General features: G+C 41.4%; 1 protein-coding gene and 1 long non-coding RNA gene across 5 annotated transcripts in view; one reads left to right on the top strand and one right to left on the bottom strand.

Moving 5' to 3' along the window:
- Window positions 1-7,900, top strand: part of RSF1 (remodeling and spacing factor 1) — a 170,392-nt gene extending 162,492 nt beyond the window's left edge. For all 3 annotated transcript variants that reach the window (XM_062196760.1, XM_062196762.1, XM_062196761.1), the window contains one exon: window positions 489-7,900. In XM_062196760.1, coding sequence (XP_062052744.1) covers window positions 489-1,057 — 569 coding nt within the window. In that variant the 3' untranslated portion in view covers window positions 1,058-7,900. The remainder of the gene's footprint in view (window positions 1-488) is intronic.
- Window positions 1-23,166, bottom strand: part of LOC133763297 (uncharacterized) — a 40,166-nt gene extending 17,000 nt beyond the window's left edge. The window contains exons 1-3 of one of the 2 annotated variants that reach the window (XR_009866388.1): window positions 22,930-23,166; window positions 19,900-19,958; window positions 10,248-11,141 (exon numbers count right to left, since the gene is read on the bottom strand). This is a non-coding gene — a long non-coding RNA (uncharacterized LOC133763297). Of the gene's footprint in view, window positions 1-10,247; window positions 11,142-19,899; window positions 19,959-22,929 lie in introns of those variants that run through there. The other variant, XR_009866389.1, reaches the window with a different exon arrangement.
- Window positions 23,167-23,267: the final 101 nt, after the last annotated feature.

Raw genomic sequence — 23,267 nt, 5'->3', positions numbered from 1 at the left:
GTAGATGGTACACAAAACCATGAGACTAGGTGAAGTCACCTAAGATATAAGCATAGACATAGAAGAGAAGACATTCATAGATTACCATGGTCATTTAATAATGCGAGATGAGACTTGACACGTGGTTTCAGATGTACAGACTTGATTGCCCATTTTTAGTTTTTTCTTACCACTATGTCTACATGATTCCCTAATTAGAGTTTCTTAGTTTGTGACCAGCCTATCTTTGTTTAATTTGAAAATTACCAGATTTCTTGTTCAGGAAACCTGCACTTTCCTAAAATCATACGTAAAGTACACATTGAATCATTTTAGGCAGTGTTATGAGATTGAGAGGAGACAATTTAGGCCAGTGATTGAAGGGACATATTTACAGATAAGCAAATCTGAAGGCAGGACATGGGATGAATATGGGGAGGAAAAGAAGAATTACTTAAATCCATTTGTGTTTACTTGTGCCAATAGCTTAAATGTACTATTTATTCTAGAGAGCTATATGTCCAAGAACTCTGAAGATGATGAGCTAGCTAAAGGCTCAAAGCGGTCAGCTCGAAAACGAGGCCGAAGCACAGATGACTATTCAGAAGCAGATGAAGAGGAGGAAGAGGAAGGCAAACCATCTCGCAAACGGCTCCACCGGATTGAGACAGATGAGGAGAGTTGTGACAATGCTCACGGAGATGCCGATCAGCCTGCCCACGATGGTCAGCCCAGGGTCCTGCCCTCAGAGCAAGAGAGCACCAAGAAGCCCTACCGGATAGAAAGTGATGAGGAAGAGGACTTTGAAAATGTAGGCAAAGTGGGGAGCCCATTGGACTATAGCTTAGTGGACTTACCTTCTACCAATGGACAGAGTCCTGGCAAAGCCATTGAGAACTTGATTGGCAAGCCTACTGAGAAGCCTCTGACCCCCAAGGACAACAGCACAGCCAGTGCGAGCCTGGCCCCCAATGGGACAAGTGGCGGACAGGAGGCAGGGGCACCAGAAGAAGAAGAAGATGAGCTTTTGAGAGTGACTGACCTTGTTGATTATGTCTGTAACAGTGAACAGTTATAAGACTTTTTTTTTTCCATTTTTATGCTAATTTATTCCACGGTAGCTCTCACACCAGCGGGCCAGTTATTAAAAGCTGTTTAATTTTCCTAGAAAACTACAGAATGACTTTTTAGAAGAAAAGTTTCAACAAACCTTGAAGTCTTTCTGTGAAGTGACCAGTTTCAAACTTTGAAGATAAATAATTGCTGTAAATTCCTTTTGATTTTCTTTTTCCAAGTTCATGGTCCTTGGTAATTTCATTCATGAAAAAAAATCTTATAATGACAACAAAGATTTGTATATTTTTGACTTTATATTCCCTGAGCTCTCCTGACTTTGAAAAAGGGTGGATAAGAATGCATTCCAAACCTGTGAGGGCCCAAAACAGAATTTAGGGGTGGGAGAAAGCACTTGTGCTTTAGCTTTTTCATATTAAATATATATTATATTTAAACATTGACGGCGTAGGTGATGATTAACAGACTGTTTAAAAGTTCAAGTCTGTTCTGTTTCAGTTTGAGAATTATAGGTAACATCATACATAAGTCATTTAGTAACAGCCTTCGTGAAGTCAACTTGTTTACTATTGGAGATAACCATGCTTAATAAAGAAGAGACCATGAAAATACCATCATAAAAAACCTTAACCTAGTTTCTGTTATAATGGAGTTTCTTGTTTAAAAACAAAATCATCTGAAAAGCGTTTGTACAGTAAAATGTATAATGAAGCTTTGACAACCACATTGTGCTAGCAACAACTTTTTAAAATAGCTTTATGCAGTGGTTATATAGTGGCCTTTAATATACTGTTTCTGATGGAGAGTTATTAGTAAAAGGAATATGGTCATCTTACAACTCAGATGAAATATAAACTTTGCCTACAATGTAACTCTTGTCTTCTGGCCACTTGATGTTTAAATACCTGAAAGTGTCATTTTGAAAGAAATACATCTATATATATAACATACATGAAAAGATGCTAAGCTGACAATGGTATTTTAGCACATTTCAAGATGGGGAAGGGATTTTCAGGTGAATTTTAACTGGTCTATTCTTGCCCTTAGTATCTACTTCAAATTGAAGTCTACAAACAAAGCAGTTCCTTTGGGAGGTTTTTAGTTTGTGTGTTTGTGTAAGTATGTGTGTATGTGTGGGTGTATGTGTCTGTGTGTTGGAATTTCCTATCTGCCTGGATATATTAGCAGGGTTTGAATGTAGGTTTTGGCCTTTGGCCATTAGACTTCTATTAAAACTCATTAATAGTCATACAACCAACATAGAGATGAATAAGAACTGCCACTATACTTAATAGGCACCATATCCATTTTAAACATCTCAATAATTTAAAGAAAGAGAAGCCCTTTGTTTCTGTAACTAACTAAATACCTAACATGATAATTGACACTAAAACCTGAACTTTGTCTTATTTAGTTTCTGTTACAGCTGTAAAATTTCAGGCAGAACCATAATATTGTACCGAGTGTAGCACTTGTATTAAACCTTTTCTGTCAAATTCTGAAACCGTCAACCATTACTTCTGTGAATACTTTTGCCCTGGGATTTGGGTTTTTCTGTTCCAGTGTTGTGTCTGTTGCCGGCAATGGACACACTGTATCTGCTGCTGGCCCAAGGAACTTCGTTAATTTTTCTTCCCAAATTATACATTATATGTGCTAGTCAGTGTATAGTAAAGCACTTCTCTTTTTTATTATTAAAAAGCTGGCATTAGATATGCATTATAAATACCTCTCTAAAAACTTTATACTACTCCTTTTCTTTCCTCAACAAGTTTTGCCCTTAAATCTTATCTTTTGGCCTTGAAAGTTTATAGCTGTTGTTTTTCAGTCATTGTTGGGCTTTTTGTTTTGTTTCACTTTAGTTCTATAGTACCCGCCCATTCATATTTTCGCTTCAACTCTAGCAATGTGTATGTATCTGTATAAAAAAATAAAATAATGAAAGCAGCCTAAAAACAGGATGCACCAATAGCAAGTTCCAAGCAAGTTGTGATTTTTGTTTTTAGATAATATTCCACTGGAAGGGAGAGAAAAGCTCACATTCAGAAACAGTAAAGCAGGGCTATGACCAGAGCCGTATTAATCTTCCTTTCTAGCTAGAGTTATTTATTTTTTTTTGAAAGCTAAAAATTATAACTTTTAATTATCTAAAACAGGCAAAAAGTAGAAAGATTCCTACTAGTGCAAGGTAAGTGGTTCAGATGTGCAGATGGCCTCTCCTGCTACTCAGTCTCCCTCTCCCTCTCCCATTTTAGCCCTGCAGCCGGGTACAGCCACTATCATGTAGCAGCTCTCCCATGTGCCCTGTCTCTACCTCTGGACACACCAGCTCCTGCTTCCACCTGTTCTCTTCACTTAAATAAGTGATCACTAATATTAAATGGTTAGATGACTGACTTTAACAGCACCCATAATATGAAATAAGGAGTTCTTTTTACCCTTCTGCCATAGAAAGCCCAAGATAATTTTTAACACAGTAAATATTGTATATTCCATTTAGCAAATATCCCACTGACACAGGACACTTGTGCTGCTATTGACCAAACCTGACTAAGTATCATCTTCAGTGGGCATATCTTTTCTAACCTTATATTCTGATTAAACCAGTTAACTCTGGTTCATCTACCACAAATTTGGTTCAAGCAGCTGATACATACACATTATTACTATGCAGATAGATTGATTATAGCTGATTAAACTTTGATAGTTAAGAAATAGTTGTGCTGCTTGGTGTTTAGATCCAGTCCCTCAGAGTCTGTGTTCATTGAACTACTCTGAAGAAGTATAAAAAAAAAATAATGTTTTGTATCCAAAAGAGAATACAGCCATTAGGAACTGGAGAAAATACAAGAAAATAGTAATCCTAGTGTGTAGACCAACCTGGATGCCTATTAGAGCATTAACCATGGATTTGGACTGACAGTAGCTGCTTTTATGTCATAGAGCCCTTTAATAATTTACACTCCCTTTGTTTGAAATACAAGTTAGACTCCCAGTATCAACAAATGTATTGAGGGGAAATGTAGTTTACTATTCAGAATATTTCATTTGCAATTTCTTTAAAGGTTTGGAAATTTGCCAAATTTTACAGTTTAGAAGCTTTGTATTAAAATATTTATGAGAAGGACTCGGACTGAAAGTACACATTTTGGTTTTGTGCATTTGTGCTGATGAAAGAATGTTTAGTGTAAAATATTTTCCATTGTTGGCACATTACTGGAAAATGATGACAGGTTTTCCAAGAATATACATGATATATTGAAGTTGGTTTTCCTTGACATCCTTTTCCAGTTGGTCAAGGCTGCAGATTCAGAGGATAAAGGGTTTGTATTTAGAAAAAAATCATGTCTACTGGGAATCTTAACAAAAAAAAGGGGGTGGGGGGGAACCTGCCAAAGAACCAAGAAGTTCAAATGCTAGTGAAGTTAGAGAAAAAAAGATTTTTTAAAATTAATTTTAAAAGGGTATTATGTACTGTCCAGTTATCACTTTTTCATTTATAGAACCCATGCCATAATAGACATTGGAGTAAAGTACATATATTGTGAAATATGGACATTTACTTATTTAAATTGAGGGTTAAAATGATGGGAGAAGGTAGCTATTTTTAATGGGTATTGATGGAATTTCCTTTGTCTCAGGAATGCTTTTTTGATTCCTTTCTGTGAGCATAAGAGATGTTAACCATTCACTAGCTTGTTCTACCATACAACTATTAAGAATTTAATGATTTTATAAGTTTATATTTAGAAAAAGTTGTGAACTCCATTCTTCACCAGGGGGATAGGTCCATAATGCAAGATGTTGCTTCATATCTGTTATTTGATTTCTTAAAAGACACTTTTAAGTTATTTTTAGATGAGTATTAGGATAATTAAAAATGAATCCAGTATTGACTGACTATAAAAAGAAACCAGACATTGTAACTGATAAAAAAATTATGAACATCGTTTCATTAGAGAAAGTCTAGAGAAAAACAGTTTCTCTTGTTTGACAGTTTCAAAATAAACCTCTGGTTCTCCAAGAAGCAGAAAATACCAAGACTCTATATGCTGTAATCAACCTCGTCCTCGCCTGTTTAATGTGATTCATTATTAAACTAACTTAAAATAAAATCCATTCCTGTTGTATCCACCATTCCCAGTGTGTGCCTGTAAACTCACCGTGGAAGTGGCAAGCTGATATTTTCTTTCATTGTTTTTATACCAATCTCAAAAGGCCTTATGCTATCAATGTATTTAAACTGGGTTATTGTGTTATATGTTCACTTAATGATTTGTTTTCAAAATATTTCGCTCCAACTGAAGATTTTGAACAGTTTTTGAGTGCCAAGAATTGCTAAGTAAGTATGAAAGTAGAGTCATTCCTAAGTAAAGAAGCAGTCGTAAGCCAAAATGTAGGAAGCTTGGTATATAACCACTTCAGATTACACACTCAACACTTTTTTACTCATACACACCCTCTTAAGAAGGTTAGAATAGGATCTTCTTAGTGGATTTTTAATTTTGGTCATTTAAGCTCAATTTTTTTCCATTTCATATTTAAACCACTTTGGGAAATGCTATAAACCCAATTATGGCACATTATAATAATGATTTCAGTTAATAAAAGATTTTTATTTTAATAACTTTAAGATATGTCTATCCTATACATAAGTTATATAAGAAGGCATAACAAATTATTAGATGAGTAGGAATTTATTAAACTCTTATTAGACATTTTGAATGAGAAAAAAACATTTTTAAAGGAACTACATTTGTGTTTTTTGCCAAACCGGTACAAGCTAGAAAATGTGCTAAGGACTGAATAACCTGCCTTGTTCTTTTTGCCACTGGATGATGTAAGTTGAGAATGGAATTGTTAACCCTAAGTATATTTTCTTGACTTTCATCAGTTTCTAAAGAAATCTAATTTATGTGTTTTGGAGTTTTGTTTGATCTGTATTTATTGAGTTCTGGTCACCAACCAGGCGTCTGCATGTTATGCTTATGGACAGCCAGAACACAGTCATTGGGGAACTTAATGGCTCAAGACCTTCTGAATCATTTAACTTATTTTGTATGTTGCAAAAAAAAAAAAATTATTTTGCTTGAGAGTCACATTTTTTTATAACTGTACAGCTCTTAAGGGATGGGAGGTGGGGAAATACCCTAAAATAGGATGTAGATTTTTACAATTGTGTTTCTGCTAGAACATCTACAGGTGCATTATGTAATTAAACCTAAAATTGTTTAAAAATTTGTGCCATGGTCTTTTTCATTTTCCTGCCCTTTAGCAGAGTTGGTGCATGTGAATACTACTATATGGACAAGGCTTGAAATTAGACTAAAACTTCTGTCTTGAGAGCTTTAAAATCATTGCATGTAAAGTATACATACATGTAGAAACATACATATACACAGATTTAATTTATATTAATGTAAATGGGTTTTCAGGATTGGAATAGCTATAGTAGCCCAAATTTGAGATTTAAAAACATACTATTTCAGTGCATGATTTTCAAGATACCTAAATAAGGTATTCTCCATGTTGGTCTGGTATTTTGTTCTCTTATCAAAGTAATGTCTTGGTAATAGTATCTGAATTGTAGCTTGCCCAAAACTACCATGAGGTTTTATGTGCACTTTGAAAAGGGATGTCAGGTGCTGAGTTGGGGGTGGGGTAGGACAGGGCTTGTCTTGGTTTCTTTTTATCTATAAAAGAAGGAAAAAAAGAATTGTGCCATTTGGTTATTCAATAGACTTAATTCCACGAGAATATTTGCTGAAACAATGGCAGGAAGGGGAATCAGGTTCAAACTTCAATCCCTTCCTCATCTGATAAATACCTTGTGATCTTGTGGAACTCTGACTCTGGCAGTATTTTTACCTGGCATGTGTTAACCATGTTATATAACTGATAACCTTTGTTTAAATGCCAGTACTTTTTGCCATTTAATAATTTTACCATTCTAATCCCTCACCTTTGTAGCACAAATGTATTCTTGTAAAGAATTCGTCTAAATGTGTCATAGTTTCTCTCTGAGCTACCTTCATCTGTTGTCAGCTGATGTAGGAAGGCAGTTGTTACCCATTTTGAGGCGAAGACAGGATCATGAATTTCCATGTGAAGAATACAAATTCCAAATAAGAATTTGTATATGCTATATTTTAGAATTTCATTTTGATTTTAAAGTAATAGCTGGGATTCAATGAGTGTTTGATCACAACATCTCTTGGATTTTCAGACATGCTTATATGAAATGCTTTATTTTCCTATGCATAAAAAGAAATTATTCCTAGAATAGGTTCTCAGAATATTTTGTTTCTAGGAGATAAGAGCTAAAGCAGAAGCTCCAAGATTAGCATAAAACTTACTTTAGAGGTCATCAAGACTATGCTGTTAGTCAAATAGAAGAAGCTGGAGTGCTGTCTGTCACATAATAATGTACTGCATGTATGGGGGGAGGGGAGATCTGAAAACTGGAAATGTGATTCTGGTAACACACAGAGAATTTTGTGCATAGAAAGTATGGAAATTCCTGATAGCTTAAAGCTTCAGGAGTTAACTGCAGTGTATAAACACCTAGTGTGTTAGAATTGCAGTGCATAGTTGTTTAAGTACAATATTCCTTGTAAGTGACAACCAAAATATGTTGTGGCTGGTGCCAATATTTTTGTTAATGAAATGTTCAATGTCTCACTACAGTCTGATCAGAACTCTTGATGTTATAAGCCAGGCCTGAAGCCATTTTATAGCTATCGGCCTACTTGTGTAACTTTTTCTTTCAAAATGTTTTATTATACTTCTGTCATTTCTTTCACTTAATATATGTCAATTGTCATAATAAAAAATTTAAATAATTTGATGTATTTAGCATGATGTCTTTGCAAACTTAAGTTTATTTTAAATTTTGTGACATGGAAAGCTAACAATTTCTGTAGCAGGTCATACAGGTCAAAATAATTTTTATCACCTAAGAATATGTTAATTACTCTTTCATTATCTAGGAAGTAATTTGCAAGGGCATCAGTTTCCCCAAAATGATTTTAAGGCTGTTTGCCAACTAGATAAATAGATAATTAGAAAACGGTTCTTGGTTTCTGTCTTTATCATTGGGAAAAATGACACATGTGTGAGGCCATGGGTGGCGGGGGGCAGTGCCCCATGGGAGCACAGAATTAGATCACAGTGCAGTAGGCATATGGCAAAATTGTCCAGTTCATTCTATGGAAAACAGTTTTCTAATAACTTTGGGACTGAATTCCTATGAATAGGGGATGTTTGGGTATAGACTGACCTGCCATTTGGCAGCAGTATAATAGACCAACACGTTAAAAAAGGAATTAGTTGAGATGATTTTAATGAGTCCCCCAATCCTGAATATGATTCTCATGTAAATGCTTACTTGATAGTTTTTCCTTACTCTTAGATTACTACTGTAAAATTTACCTTGAGCCAAATGTTTTTTACCAACAAACTAGCAGAACCTTCATTATTTTTTATTCTGATTGAAAATATAGGTTAAGAGGTTTTAAATCAAAACTTCATTTAATGAGATGAAAGACAGCCTATGCAGGCAAGATAATATCCAGTTACAATGTTTCTCAGTGATCTATTTTAAGTTTTTCACCTAGACAGAATCAGTTAAGTGGAGGTGACATCAATGTTGGAAGCCAAAGGTAATAGTGCCATCCTTGGCAGCATCAAATGGCTCAAAGGGGTCTTTTCTGGAGTTGAGAGTAGGGCTTAGGACATGGCTATTGGCCCACATTTCTCAGATTTTACAGGATGTACAGATACATATTTTGAAAAAAAAAAAACACCAGGGTTGGTGTAGAATATAGTGATCATTTAGTAGAAGTGGAGTTACTTAAAATATTCTAGTGAAATTTAATGTTGAGATTGTTTGGGAAAAGATGAATGTGTGTGTCGTTTTAATTATTCAATGACTTTGCACTGGTCCTTTTACCTCCTAAAAGTTTAAATGGAAATAAAGAGAAAGAACATTCAAAGGCTATGTCACTAGATATTTGCAACATTAGTTAGCACATGGTTAATATCTGAAGTAAAAAGTAAACTTGGACCCTCCTAGTTTACAGTATAGGCCACGGGTGGCTTCCTTACCCTTCCTCTTGTGCATTTTAAAGCCACTTTATCCTAGCTTGTCTCAAAAAAGAGGCATCTGCTTTTTTGCAACAACTCCTCCGCCTATGTCTGACCTGGTAGCTTACCTGTTACCTCCTTTGGGTCTTTCATATCTGTTATCTCCATCTCTGATCACCATCCCTCTAATCTCTATACAAAGCTCTCCCTGTTGTAGAAAACAAAATTTTGATCCTGCCTCTGGTTTGGTTTCCCTCCCCAATTATTTTTTGCTTGACTTCTAGTCTTTAAGTAGGCTATGGAAATATTAAAGTGTATTTGGAAATTCTCACTGAAATCTTAGAAGTTCCTGAGAGAAACTCCAGGAAATCAACAGGCTTCTCAGCCAACATACTTGACTACTGTATAGGGACAAGTGTTACAGAAAGCTGAAACTTACAGCAGAGAAGCTACTTCCCTCTTTTCCCTGCACCTGTCTCATATTTTCCTTCTGAATGTCTATTTTGTTTTCTGTTCCACATTATTACTTGCTAGTGGGACACCAGTAATTGCACTGTGACTTTATGCAACAAATCAGCTCTTACTAGAGCCTAAAAGTTAGAGAAAGGACTTGATTAATGATAGACACTGATTTGAACCTATGCTATCTCTAGTTTTCACCCATAAAAGTAGATGTTCTGGATTTCAAATCCAGTTGCTTTGTAACGTTGAGTTTTCAAGGTAAGTAAAGCTGAGTAACAACAAAGGCAGCTCAATGCTAGAAAATCAGAAAGTTGCCATCAGACTCAGAATCATTGAAAAGACAGGGCTTGAATTTTACTGGGAGATGCTGTGAATAGAAGCAGGAGAGTGTTAAAGAGCCACTGATGCAAGAGTCTACAATCAGGAAGTTTATGAGAGGGGAAATAAGATTTCTAGGAAGGAGTCTTTAGCGTGATCATCTAGTGACTTACCATTTCCTCCTTGTCCTCAATCCTTGGCAACTATTGGACTTTCTGTCTCTATGGATTTGCCTATTATGGATATCTCATGTAAACAGAATCATACAATATGGACCCTTTTGTGTCTAACTTCTTTTCATTTAGCATGTTTGCAAGACTTACTCATCATTGTCATTCCTTTCTATAGATGAAAACATTTCTGTATAGATACACCACATTTTGTTTATTCATTCATCAGTAGATGAAAATTTGGGCGATTTTCACTTTTGGGTTATTATCAACAATCAGGGCTATCATGAATAATAAACATGCATGTACATTTTTTGGATATATTTTCAGTTCTCTTAGAGCAAAATTATTAGTAGTAGAATTCCTTACAGGAAGGTGAGATCAGTGTGTGATATTGACTTCAGTGTGCTCTTTAGGGGTTCTGAACTAAACTAACCTGATGCCTTCTTCCAGGATGAAGTGTCATGATAGCCACTGGTATATACGAGAGGCATGCACATTGTGTCCACAAAGTTCCTGTGTTGGAAACTTAATCCTCAGTGCAACGTGTTGAGAAGTGGGACCTTTAAGAGGTGATTAGGTCATGAGAGTCCTTATGCCACTATTGACGGAGCGGGTTTGGCTTTCTCTTCATCCCTTTCTCTTGCATTCTTTGCTCTTTCACCTTCTGCCTTCCAGCATGGGATGACAGCGAAAAGGCTCTCGGCAGACACATCACCTGAATTTGGACTTTCAGCCTCCCGAGCTGTGAGCCAAGTAATTTCTATTCACGATAAGTTTTTCAGTCTGTGGTACTCTGTTATAGCTGCACAAAGTGCTCTGAGCGGTTCCATTTCAGATGATCTCATGGAGAATAAGCACTTTTCTGGAGATATCAGCAAGTAACCCAGGACAGCAGCCAGCATCTATCAAGTCTTCACAAAGGTCCCCGAGTGGAAGAACTGTTTTTTAGCCTGTTTGATTTCAGTTCAGCGCAGCTCATGTGGAGGCTGAAACAGCCCATGACAGACATTATCTACATTTAATGTACAGTCAAGTACAAGCAATTAGGATCTGTGAATTGAAGATGACATAAGAGCCAGGAATTTTTAAATTATATTTTAAAGATTTTAAAAATTTATTTTGGTTTTTAAAAATATTTTTATTTTTATTTATACACACACAAAGAGTGAGAGAGAGAGTCTTCCATCCCTGATTCCCTCCCCAGATGGCTGCAATGGCCAGTGTTGGGCCAATCCGAAGCCAGGAGCCAGCAGCCAGGAGCTTCTTCTGGGTCTCCCACATGGGTGCAGGGGCCCAAGCACTTGAGCTATCTTCCACTGCTTTCCCAGACCAATAGGAAGCTGGCTCGGAAGTGGAGCAGCCAGGACTCAAACTGGTGCCCATATAGGATGCCAGTGCTGCAGGTGGAGGCCTAGCCTACTACTATGCCACAGCACTGGCCCCTGTTTATTTATTTTTAAAGTCAGTGTTACAGAGAAAGAGAGACAGATATTCCATCTGCTTGTTCACTCCCCAGATGGCTACCAACAGTCAGCACTGGCCAGGCAGAAGCCAGCAGCCAGGAGCTTCATCCAGGTCTCCCACGTGGGCGGCAGGGACCAAAACACTTGAGCCACCTTCTACTGCTTTTCCCAGACTATTAGCAGGGAGTTGAATCAGAAGTGGAGCTGAAGGGACATGAACTAGAACTCATATGGGATGCCAGTGTTGTAGGCAGTGGCTTTATCTGATAGGCCACAATGCCGGCCCCTTTTAATTTTTTTTAAAGATTTATTTATTTGTTTTGAAAGAGCAGAAGAAGAGTTCTTCTACCCTAAAAGCCTGGAGTTTGTCTTTAGCACAAAGTCAATGTGTGTTATAAGTCTAAGTGAAAAGCAAGACTTTACTGAGCCCTTTTTGTCTTACTAGTCTTCTTAAAACAGAAGGTTCACTCCCTAAATGACTGGGGATGAGCAAGGCCTACTGGGAGCTGGGAACTCATCCGACTCTCCCAGGTGGGAGATGAACTCAATTACTTGAGTCGTCACTTGCTGCCTCTCTAGGACTGAACTGGCAGGAAGCTCAAGAAAGGAGCTGGAACCAGGCACTGAACACAGGTACTCCTTCAGAGTAATACAGATACCAGAGAATGAGCTGGCATGTGTTCTTCCATTTTCTATTTTTTTTTTTTTTTTTTAATTTTTGACAGGCAGAGTGGACAGTAGAGGGAGACAGAGAGAAAGGTCTTCCTTTTTGCCATTGGTTCACCCTCCAATGGCCGCCGCAGTAGGTGCGCTGCGGCCGGCGCACCACGCTGATCCGATGGCAGGAGCCAGGTGCTTATCCTGGTCTCCCATGGGGTGCGGGGCCCAAGCACTTGGGCCATTCTCCACTGTACTCCCTGGCCACAGCAGAGAGCTGGCCTGGAAGAGGGGCAACCGGGACAGGATCGATGCCCCGACCGGGACTAGAACCCAGTGTGCCAGCGCCGCAAGGCGGAGGATTAGCCTAGTGAGCCGCGGCGCCGGCCTCATTTTCTATTTTGTAGAACAATTATGAAGTATTGGCATTAATTCTATAAATAATTTGGTTTCTTTTTAATATTTATTTTATTTACTTGAAAAACAGAGTTACAGAGAGAAGTAGAGAGAAAGAGGTCTTCCGTTCCACTGGTTCACTCCCCAGATGGCCGCAACGGCCAGAGCTGTTCCGATCCAAAGCCAGGAGCCAGGAGCTTCTTCCAGGTCTCCCACGCAGGTACAGGGGCCTAGGGACCTGGGCCATCATCTACTGCTTTCCCAGGAAATAGCAGAGAGCTGGATTGGAAGAGGAACAGCCGGGACCAGAACTGGTGCCCATATGGGATGCTGGCCAGGGCTTTAACCTGTTGCGCCACAGCGCTAGCCCCATTCTATAAATATTTGATAGTATTACCACTGAACCATCTAGCTCTAGGCCTTTGATTAATAGTGTAACTACTTTGTTATAGGTCTGTTCAGATATTCTATTTCTTCTTGAATTAGATTTGATTCTTTCTGGCTTTCTAGGAATTTGTTAGTTTCTTTTAGGTTATCTAAATTGTTTGCATACAACTGCTATTAATTTGTTCTGAGAATTCTTTATAGGTAATGATTTTTTTTTTCTTTCAAGATTCTCTTTATCTTTGGCTTTTGACAGTTTATCTATGGTGAGTCAACATGTGGATCTTCAAATTTATTCTGGTTGGAATTTGTTCAGCTTCTTAAATGTACAGATTCATGTATTTTAATCAGATTTGTTAAGTTTTCTGTCATTGTTTTTTCAGATACTCTATTTATTTTTCTTGCACAGCAGAGAGCTGGATGGGAAGTGGAGAGCTGGGACTCAAACCAGCACCCATATGGGATGCCTGCACTGCAGGCGGCGGCTTGACCCACTACACAACAGTGCTGGCCCCAAAACTACATTTTAAATAACAGAATGTAGCCACTCTTTTAAGATTTATTTATTTATTTGAAAGTCAGAGTTACACAGAGAGAAGAGAGGGAGAGAAAGAGAGAGAGAGACAGAGACAGAGACAGAGGTCTTCCATCTGCTGGTTCACTCCCCAATTGGCCACAATGGCCACAGCTGTGCTGATCCAAATCCAGGAGCCAGGAGCCTCCTCCAGGTCTTCCCATGTGGGTGCAGGGTCTCAAGGACTTGGGCCATCTTCTACTGCTTTCCCAGGCCATAGCAGAGAGCTGGATCAGAAGAGCAGCCGGGACTAGAATCGGCACCCATATGGGATACCAGCACTGCAGGCAGCAGCCTTACCTGCTACACTACAGCACCAGCCCCTGTAGCCACTCTTAACGAGAGTCTCCCACACACAGAGTTTGATGTTATGGTACTTACAGTTGTTCTTATTTGAGATCTTTTGATAACTAATTTGGTAAATTCTGCAATTTTTTGATCAAATGTGGACATTAAATTTTCACTGATGTTGGTAATCAGCCTGTTTTTGGATATAAGTTTCTTAAACACTGTGATTTTTCAGTGCTACTGTGAATCTGACTGTGGGGGAGGGACTAGGCCAAATTATAATACCACAAAGGTTGCTGATTTTGCTGATATTCGGTTGTTTTTCTTGAATAAATTATGTTAAAAGTTGGTTTTGCTGGTTTTTTTCAAAGCTTGTTTGGAGGACCAAATTTTCAAGTGATCCCATTCTCTGCCACTTTTGCTGACATCGTAGGTCTTTTTTTTTTTTTTTTTTTTTTTTATTCTTTATTTTCATTTTATTTGAAAAGCAGAGAGACAGAAAGATGTTCCATTTACTGTTTCATTCTCCAAATGCCCTCAACAGCTAGAGCTGGGCCAGGTCAAAACCCAGAATCGGGCCGGCGCCGCAGCTCACTAGGCTAATCCTCCGCCTTGCGGCGCTGGCACACCGGGTTCTAGTCCCGGTCAGGGCACCGATCCTGTCCCGGTTGCCCCTCTTCCAGGCCAGCTCTCTGCTGTGGCCGGGGAGTGCAGTGGAGGATGGCCCAAGTGCTTGGGCCCTGCACCCCATGGGAGACCAGGAGAGGCACCTGGCTCCTGCCATCGGATCAGTGCGGTGCGCCGGCCGCAGCGAGCCAGCCGCGGCGGCCATTGGAGGGTGAACCAACTGCAAAGGAAGACCTTTCTCTCTGTCTCTCTCTCACTGTCCACTCTGCCTGTCAAAAATTAAAAAAAAAAAAAATTAAAAAAAAAACAAACAGAATCGGCAGCTCTGTCCAGGTCTACCATGTAAGTGGCAGGGACTCCAGTAGCTGAGCCATCATGTGCTGCCTTCCAGAATGCACATTAGCAGGAAGCTGATCTGCAGCAGAGCAGCTGGGCTCAAACCAGGCACTCAGATATGGGATGCAAGCATCCCAAGCAGCAACTTAACTATTGTGCCAAATGCCTGCCTCCAGCCTTTGCTTTTAAGCAATTATCAAGGAAGATTTATCTGATTCACTGCTTCACTTATACAACCTATTCAATCCCTTTTAAACTAATTCTACACTTTGGTCAAACATTTTGGAATTCCTTATGTGTAACAGAACTAAACATTAGCAATGTAACCTCCCAGAGGAGCCCCCAGTCCTTTGGGGGGATATGATAAGCTAAGATTTTTTTCCTTAAGATTTATCTATCTATTTATTTGAAAGGCAGAGTGACACAGAGAGAAGAGAAATAGAAAGATCTATCCACTGTTTCACTCCCCTAATGGCCGCAAGAGCCAGGCCAAAGCCAGGCCAAAGCCAGGACATCCTGGTCTCCCATGTGAAGGGCAGGGGCCCAATGTCTACCTTCATTCTGCACTGTCTCTTCTTAGTCCAAGTTTCTATCCTACCTGGCTTGTACTCCAAATGTCTTTAATAAGGAATGGGCCTTTGGCCTAGAGGTTAAGATGCTGATTGGGATATCAATGCCCACACTGTTATCAGAGTGCTTGGGTTCTAGTCCCAGCTCCACTCCCAATTCCAGCTTCCTGCTAATGCATACAGTGGGAGGCAGCAGGTGATAGTTCAAGTAGTTGGGTCCCTGCCACCCACATGGGGAACCAAATTGCATTCCTGATCCCTGGTTTTGGCCTGGCCCAGTCCTGGTTGTTGCAGATATTTGGAGAGTAAACCAGCAGATGGGGAGATTTCTCTCTGCCTCTCAAAAAAATGAAGAAAAAAAATTTAAAGTCTTTAAATAGTCTTTCTGTCTTCTGTTTCTCTTCTTCAATTTTAGTCTCAATGAAGACATCAGAGCATCTTTTGAAAAGGCATATGTGGTTAGGTAACTTCTGTACCTTTTGGTTTGCATGTTTGTGTAGTCTAGCCCTCACCTGTTTCTCATGTCTGGGTAGTCGTACCCTCTCTCATGAAGCTTCTGCGACATGATGCTTCTTTTAGTTTCTCAAACTGAAATGATCTTAGCAGCTGCTGTTATCTCTAAAATAGTCTCCCTTGGTTCTACCCTACCTTCTGAAATCCTACATAAACATGAACTCAGCTTCTTCTAGCAAAACATGCACCCTACTTAAGAGTTTCTAGGCCAGCGCCGTGGCTCAATAGGCTAATCCTCCGCCTTGCAGCGCCGGCACACCGGGTTCTAGTCCCGGTCGGGGCACCGGATTCTGTCCTGGTTGCCCCTCTTCCAGGCCAGCTCTCTGCTGTGGCCCGGGAGTACAGTGGAGGATGGCCCAAGTGCTTGGGCCCTGCACCTGCATAGGAGACCAGGAGAAGCACCTGGCTCCTGCCTTCGGATCAGCGCGATGCGCTGGCCACAGTGCGCCGGCTGCGGCGGCCAATGGAGGGTGAACCAACGGCAAAAGGAAGACCTTTCTCTCTGTCTCTCTCTCTCACCATCCACTCTGCCTGTCAAAAAAAAAAAAGAGTTTCTGATTGTTCCAAAGCACCATTATTTAGCAAGAACTTGAGTGAATCTCAAAAATATAATACTAATTGAAGGAAGACTCACACAAAAGCATGTATACAGTGTAATTCTACTTATATGAAGTTCTAGATTAGGCATAACTAATTTATGATGAAAAAATCAGATTAGTAGTCTGAAAGGGACAGTTGCTAGAAAGGGGAATGAGGAAACAGGGGTGATAGAAATGTTCTGTATATTGATGGAATGCATGTATTCATCAAAGATATATACTTAAGATCTGTGCATTTCAGCAAATAAAATATATCTCATTAAAACATTATTTGGAAAATTAGAATCCTTATGATAATTTAAATAATATAATTCAGTTTATCATACACATAACACTCTTTACTTTTTTCACCTTACTGAGTCTATAAGATGTCAATCAGGTACCACCCCTTCCAGGAAGCCCCTCTTAAGCCCTAAGACTGTTACGTGCTCCTGTATCATCCTGCTTAATGAGCTATATGTATATATATATATATATTTTTTTAATTTTATAGCCAGGAGCTTCTTCTGGGTCTCCCACACAGGTGCAGGGGCCCAAGGATTTGGGCCTTCTTCCACTGCTTTCCCAGGCCATAGCAGAGACTGGACTGGAAGTGGAACAGCCAGGTCTTGAACTGGAGCCCATATGGGATGCCAGTGCTTCAGGCCAGGGCGTTAACCCACTGCACCACAGCACTGCCCCAATGAGCTATATTATAACCATTTGTCTTTTCCTCCACATTTGAGCTTCTTAAACTATTAGCTCTCTATCATCAATGCCTGGCAAAATGCCTTACATAAAGATACTAAAATAATGGCAAATCTCACTTGCTACTCATCCAGTCACATGAGTGAAGTTGGCATTACTATTCCTGTTTCAGAAATGGAGAAACTGGCTGGCGCCGTGGCTCACTAGGCTAATCCTCCGCCTTGCGGCGCCAGCACACCGGGTTCTAGTCCCGGTCGGGGCGCCGGTTCTGTCCCGGCTGCCCCTCTTCCAGGCCAGCTCTTTGCTGTGGCCAGGGAGTGCAGTGGAGGATGGCTCAAGTGCTTGGGCCCCGCACCCCATGGGAGACCAGGAGAAGCACCTGGCCCCTGCCATCGGATCAGCGTGGTGCGCCGGCCGCAGCGCGCCAGCCGCGGCGGCCATTGGAGGGTGAACCAACGGCAAAGGAAGACCTTTCTCTCTGTATCTCTCTTTCTCTCACTATCCACTCTGCCTGTCAAAAAATAAAAAAAATAAAAAAAAAGAAATGGAGAAACTGAGGTTCATAGTTTAAGACATTTTTAAGACTCCAAGTCGGCCGGCGCCGCGGCTCAGTAGGCTAATCCTCCGCCTTGCGGCACTGGCACACCAGGTTCTAGTCCCGGTCGGGGCACCGGATTCTGTCCCGGTTGCCCCTCTTCCAGGCCAGCTCTCTGCTGTGGCCCGGGAAGGCAGTGGAGGATGGCCCAAGTCCTTGGACCCTGCACCCCGTGGGAGACCAGGAGAAGCACCTGGCTCCTGCCTTCGGATCAGCGCAGTGCGCTGGCCACAGCACGCCAGCCGTGGCGGCCAATGGAGGGTGAACTAATGGCAAAGGAAGACCTTTCTCTATGTCTCTCTCTCTCTCACTGTCCACTCTGCCTGTCAAACAAAAAAAGACTCCAAGTCAATGCTTTTTCCACCCTAGCTTTTTTTTTTTTTTTTTTTGACAGGCAGAGTGGACAGTGAGAGAGAGAGAGAGAGAGAAAGGCCTTCCTTTTCCGTTGGTTCACCCCCCAATGGCCGCTGTGGCTGGTGCGCTGCGCTGATCCAAATGGGCCATCCTCCACAGCACTCCCGGGCCACAGCAGATTGCTGGACAGGAAGAGGAGTGACTGGGACAGAATCCGGCGCCCCGACCAGGACTAGAACCCAGTGTGCCAGCGCTGCAGGCGGAGAATTAGCCTATTGAGCCGTGGCGCCGTCCCACCATAGCTTCTTCTAAACTGAAAAGATATTGCTAAAGACCCCATTAAGTTTGTACACTAAGTAAGCACTCAATCTCAGTATTTCTTGGATAAGAAGGTACCAGCCATTCCAACCAGCCATTTCTAATTTCTATCTGAAAACAATGTTAACAGCAAAGGTAAATTCCTTAAGCCCTACATTTTCTCCTGTTAAGTTTTTAAAATAAAGCCTTTTCCTTTACTGACAAATTAATATGTGCTTATCATAGAAAAAAAAGAAAAAAGTTAAATACCTTGTAGCCTCAACATTCAGAAATAAGCACTCTACATCCCTTCAGTATTATTTGCACATAAAATTTTTTTGAGACTTAATTACTGGGGCCAGTGCTGTGGTGTAGCAGGTAAAGCCACCACCTGCAGTGCTGGCATCTCATATGGGCACTGGTTTGAGTCCCAGTTGCTGTACTTCCAATCCAACTGTCTTTTATGGCTTGGGAAAGCAGTAGAAGATGGCCCGAGTCCTTGGGCCCCTGCACCCATGTGGGAGACTTGGAGGAAGCTCCTAGCTCCTGGCTTCGGATTGGCCCAACTCTGGCTGTTGCAGCCATTTGGGGAGTGAGCCAGTGGAGGGAAGATCTTTCTCTCTCTCTCTCTCTCTCTCTCTCTCTCTCTCTCTCCCCCTCTCTCTCTCTCTCTCTCTCTCTGCCTCTCTGTAACTCTGCCTTTCAAATATAAATCTTTAATTTAAAAAATATTTATTTAGTTATTTATTTATTTGAAAGGCAGAGCTAGGAAGAGGGAGAGGTAGAGAGAGAGAGAGAGATCTCTTCCATCAGTGATTTACTCCCCAAATGGCCACAACGCCAGGGCTAGGCCAGACTGAAGCCAGGAGCTCCTTCTGGGTCTCCCACATGGGTGGCAGGGGCCCAAGCATCTTCTGCTGATTTCTCAGGCACATTAGCAGGGAGCTTGATCAGACGTGAAGCAGCCGGGATTTGAACCAGGACTCATATGGGATGCTGGTGTCACAGGCCACAACGTTGGCCCAGATTCTTCACAAACTGACAGCTGATAAAACCAAGCCAAGTACTCCATCATTGTAGAAGCCAGATGGCCTGGACACACAAGATTTGAGGAAGAATGAAGAGCCGAATTTTTGCTCAGGGGTCAGCAATAGCTCCTAGGGGATACTGGAGGTTTTCAGTAGAGAAAGACAATGGAAGCTGAGGGGGCAGCAGCAGGAGAGTTGGTATTATCCTGGCCCGACACCCTGGTAGTTAGGCTTTCAGACTCATTGTCTCTCTGATCAAGAAGTCTGTGGCATCATAACCGGTGACATAAGACATCTATTTCAGTTTAAATTACTGTCTTATTCAGACTCTGGAATCTGAGTATCTGCTAATATGGGAAGTTACGACCTACTGAGGACTTCTCTTTACTATACATTTAGAAGAAGGACTCTAGTGGTTTGTTAAAACAAGGGTATCGCTACCTGTGGATCATTTGCTGGGCCTGTTCCAAGATTCACCATCTTCACTGACCATCCTCACCCTGTGATTAAAAGACAAAGAAACACGAAATTGAAAGGAATATTACAGTATTAACATTAACTTCTGGGGCCAGCACTATGGCGCAGCAGGTTAACGCCCTGGCCTGAAGTGCTGGCATCCCGTATGGGCACCAGTTCAAGACCTGGCTGCTCTACTTCCAATCCAGCTCTCTGCTTTGGCCTGGGAAAGCAGTAGAAGATGGCCCAAGTCTTTGGGCACCTGAACCTGTGTGGGAGACCCGGAGGAGGCTCCTGGCTCTGGCTTCGGATCAGCGCAGCTCTGGCCATTTTGGCCAATTGGGGAGTGAACCAGCGGATGGAAGACCTCTCTCTCCCTCTCTCTGCCTCTCCTCTCTCTGTGTAACTCTGACTTTCAAGTAATATTTTACTTTAAATCTTTAAATACTAATACTAATAAATCTTTAAATAAAACCACATTAACCTTCTACCTCCTGAAAACCCTGCACACAATGGGAAAACATGCTGCTGCATCTTAGTGGGCAAACTGTTGGAGTTGCGGACAGTACTAAATGGATTCATCTCTTAACTCCATCTCTCACATGTAACGATGTGGTCTTAAGAGTGCATAGCAAGGGCTGGCGCTGTGGCTCAGTGGGTTAAAAGCCCGGCCTGCATCCCATATGGGTGCCAGTTTGAGTCTCGGCTGCTCCACTTCCCATCCAGCTCTTTGCTATGGCCTGGGAAAGCCGTAGAGATGGCCTAAGTCCTTGGGCCACTGCACCCACGTGGGAGACCCAGAAGAAACTCCTGACTCCTGACTTCAGATCAGCCCAGCTCTGGCCACTGCAGTCATTTGGGGAATGAACCAGTGGATGCAAGACCCCCGTCTCCCCACCGCTCTGGCTCCACCTCTCCCTATAACTGTGTTTCAAATAAATAAAATAAATCTTAAAAAGATAGAGAGAGTGCACAGCAATAGCGTGATCCAGTAAGAATGGATTTATAAGAAGTTTAATTCTTACTATCCAAAGAGAGGATTATCTTTGTAATCCTCTGTCAACTGGTTCTAAGAGTTGGTGGTTTATAGTGACAATGCTGGACTTGGAACAAAAAGACAACAGTTCTAGCTGAGTACCAGTAATGTGGCCTTCAGCAAAATTACGTCATTTATCTTTCATTTTCTCATCTGTAAAGTGGTCATAATAACAGCTACTTTGCCTGCCTCACAGTATTACTATAAAGATTAAAGGAGGTTTGGGGAAAAAAAGCTTTTATTTATTTATTTTAAAAATATTAATTTATCTACTTGAGTTAGGGAGAGATAGAGAGAAAAATCTTCCATCCACTGGTTCACTCCCCAAATGGCCACAACAGCCAGAGCTGGGCTAATCTAAAGCCAGGAGCCAGGAGCTTTTTCCGGGCCTTCCAAGTGGGTGCAGGGGCCCATACACCTGGGCCATCCTCTGCTGCTTTCCCAGGTGCATCAACAGGAAGCTGGATTGGAAGTGGAGCAGCTGGGACTCAAACCGGTACCCATATGGGATGCTGGTGTTACTGGTGGCAGCTGTAACCATTATGCCACAATTCCAGCCCTAGAAAAGCTTTCTTTTAAAAAGTGAAACACTAGACCAATGTGAGATTTGTCATATACCTGCTGCTTATGCTATTCACAAGGACCCATATAAGAAGCAGAAGGTAGAAATCCTCCCCTTCTTTAAATACTTGGTGATATGCCTCAGTTTGCTTTGACATATATTTACTGCAGAGCCTCATCTAGCACTGTAGTTGTACACTGCCAGCATTCAGCTGGCACTGTCACAGGCGTTTGAAGAGCCCCTTGTCATAGCTATATCTTTCCTCCAGTTATAAAGTTGGATAAAATGTTTTGCCATTAGACATTCGCTTTCTAAAAATGACACTATGGAAACTAGGTCATGTTAATATGAAATTATTATACTGGTTTGAGCCAACTTTCCCCCTGTATTATTTAGTGGTTTCACTTCTGAGCAAAGCATTGACTGTTTCACTAATACCCAGCCACAAATAAATGTCTTATGGGAAATCTCAAACTTGTCATTTCTCAGATGAGATTTGTTAGCTACTCTCAAAAATCTCCTGAATTCTCCACCTTGATAAAAACAAGCCAGCATCCACTCAATCACTGAAGCTGCAAATTTAGAAAAAGCCTTGACTTTTCCCTCTTCATCCACTGTGGTCTTTACAATCACAAACGTGTTCCCCTCAATCTATTTCCAAACGCTAAGGATTTGACTCTTAAAATAGCTCTACAATCTTTCACTATCTCCATCCTTTCTGCTACTCTCTCACCTGTTCTATGGCATCTGCTTCCTAATATTTTGTTCATTTTGCTCCTCCTCCAGCCTCACTACCAACAAACCAATGCAGCTTAAAAACCCAAGACTCCTCTAAATGCGGAGGAGATAGAGTAAATTACCACCACGTGTCCCGTCCTGCAGCTTCAACAATCCAGCATACTGCCTAGTTATTACCAGCGATTTTACAGGCCACAAGAGTGGAGCCTAGAGAGACTGACAAGAGTTCCACTAGGTGTCTCATGATCCAACTCTTGCTCTTGAATTGAATGCCTCAGGTCTCTCAGGTGTAAAATTCAAGGCAGTAGTAACTCCGTACAAATAAGTAATATGGGCATAGTGCCTAAAACAGTACCTGGCATGTATACTCTGCTAACTTTAGCTACCTTCATGACTGTTCACTGCTGCTAGACGCGTTAGTGACTAAGGAGAAAATAAAGCAAGAGTTCCATGTCTGGGGGGTTAATTATTTTCCCTTCGGCGCCCCATCTTTACTGCCTAACCTGCTCTTCACCCTGCGTCAACTCCCTCTTTGTCCCCTCGCCCGCCTGACACGTGGGGACACGTGGCTCGCGCGCCAGGTGCATAACTGGACCTGGCTGTGTCCACCTGACCTAGGAACAGCCCGGGCGAGGCGGGGGCAGGTAACAGTCGTGAACTGAGCTGGGAGACGTCTGACCTCTAGAGGACGGTGGTCTCCACTTCCTGTGCGTTCTCAGGCCAAGGACTCCGTGTCTCAGGCCCGCTTCCTCTTCTGTAGAAAAAGGACTAACATGGTTCGTACTTCTTCTCTGGTAGGGGTACGGTGACGACCCTGCAGTTCCCAGAGAACCCTCGGTTATTCCAAGGCTACAGCCTCAGAAAGAGAGAAGCAAAGTGAGGGGTGCGGTCGCCTGAGAAACGCGGCCTGGTCGGCTTGGACCTCCGAATGTTTTTCCTAGATTGTCTCGTTTCTATGGTCGACGGCCCTCAAACTTCCGCGTAGGCTAAGTTATTCTTCCGGGGTGGCTGCCACTG

Source organism: Lepus europaeus, chromosome 7, assembly GCF_033115175.1.
Source record: "Lepus europaeus isolate LE1 chromosome 7, mLepTim1.pri, whole genome shotgun sequence".
In the NCBI taxonomy this organism is placed as follows: Eukaryota; Metazoa; Chordata; class Mammalia; order Lagomorpha; family Leporidae; genus Lepus; species Lepus europaeus.
The sequence above is the reverse complement of the archived record's forward strand: the minus strand, read 5'-3'. Positions and strand labels throughout refer to the sequence as shown.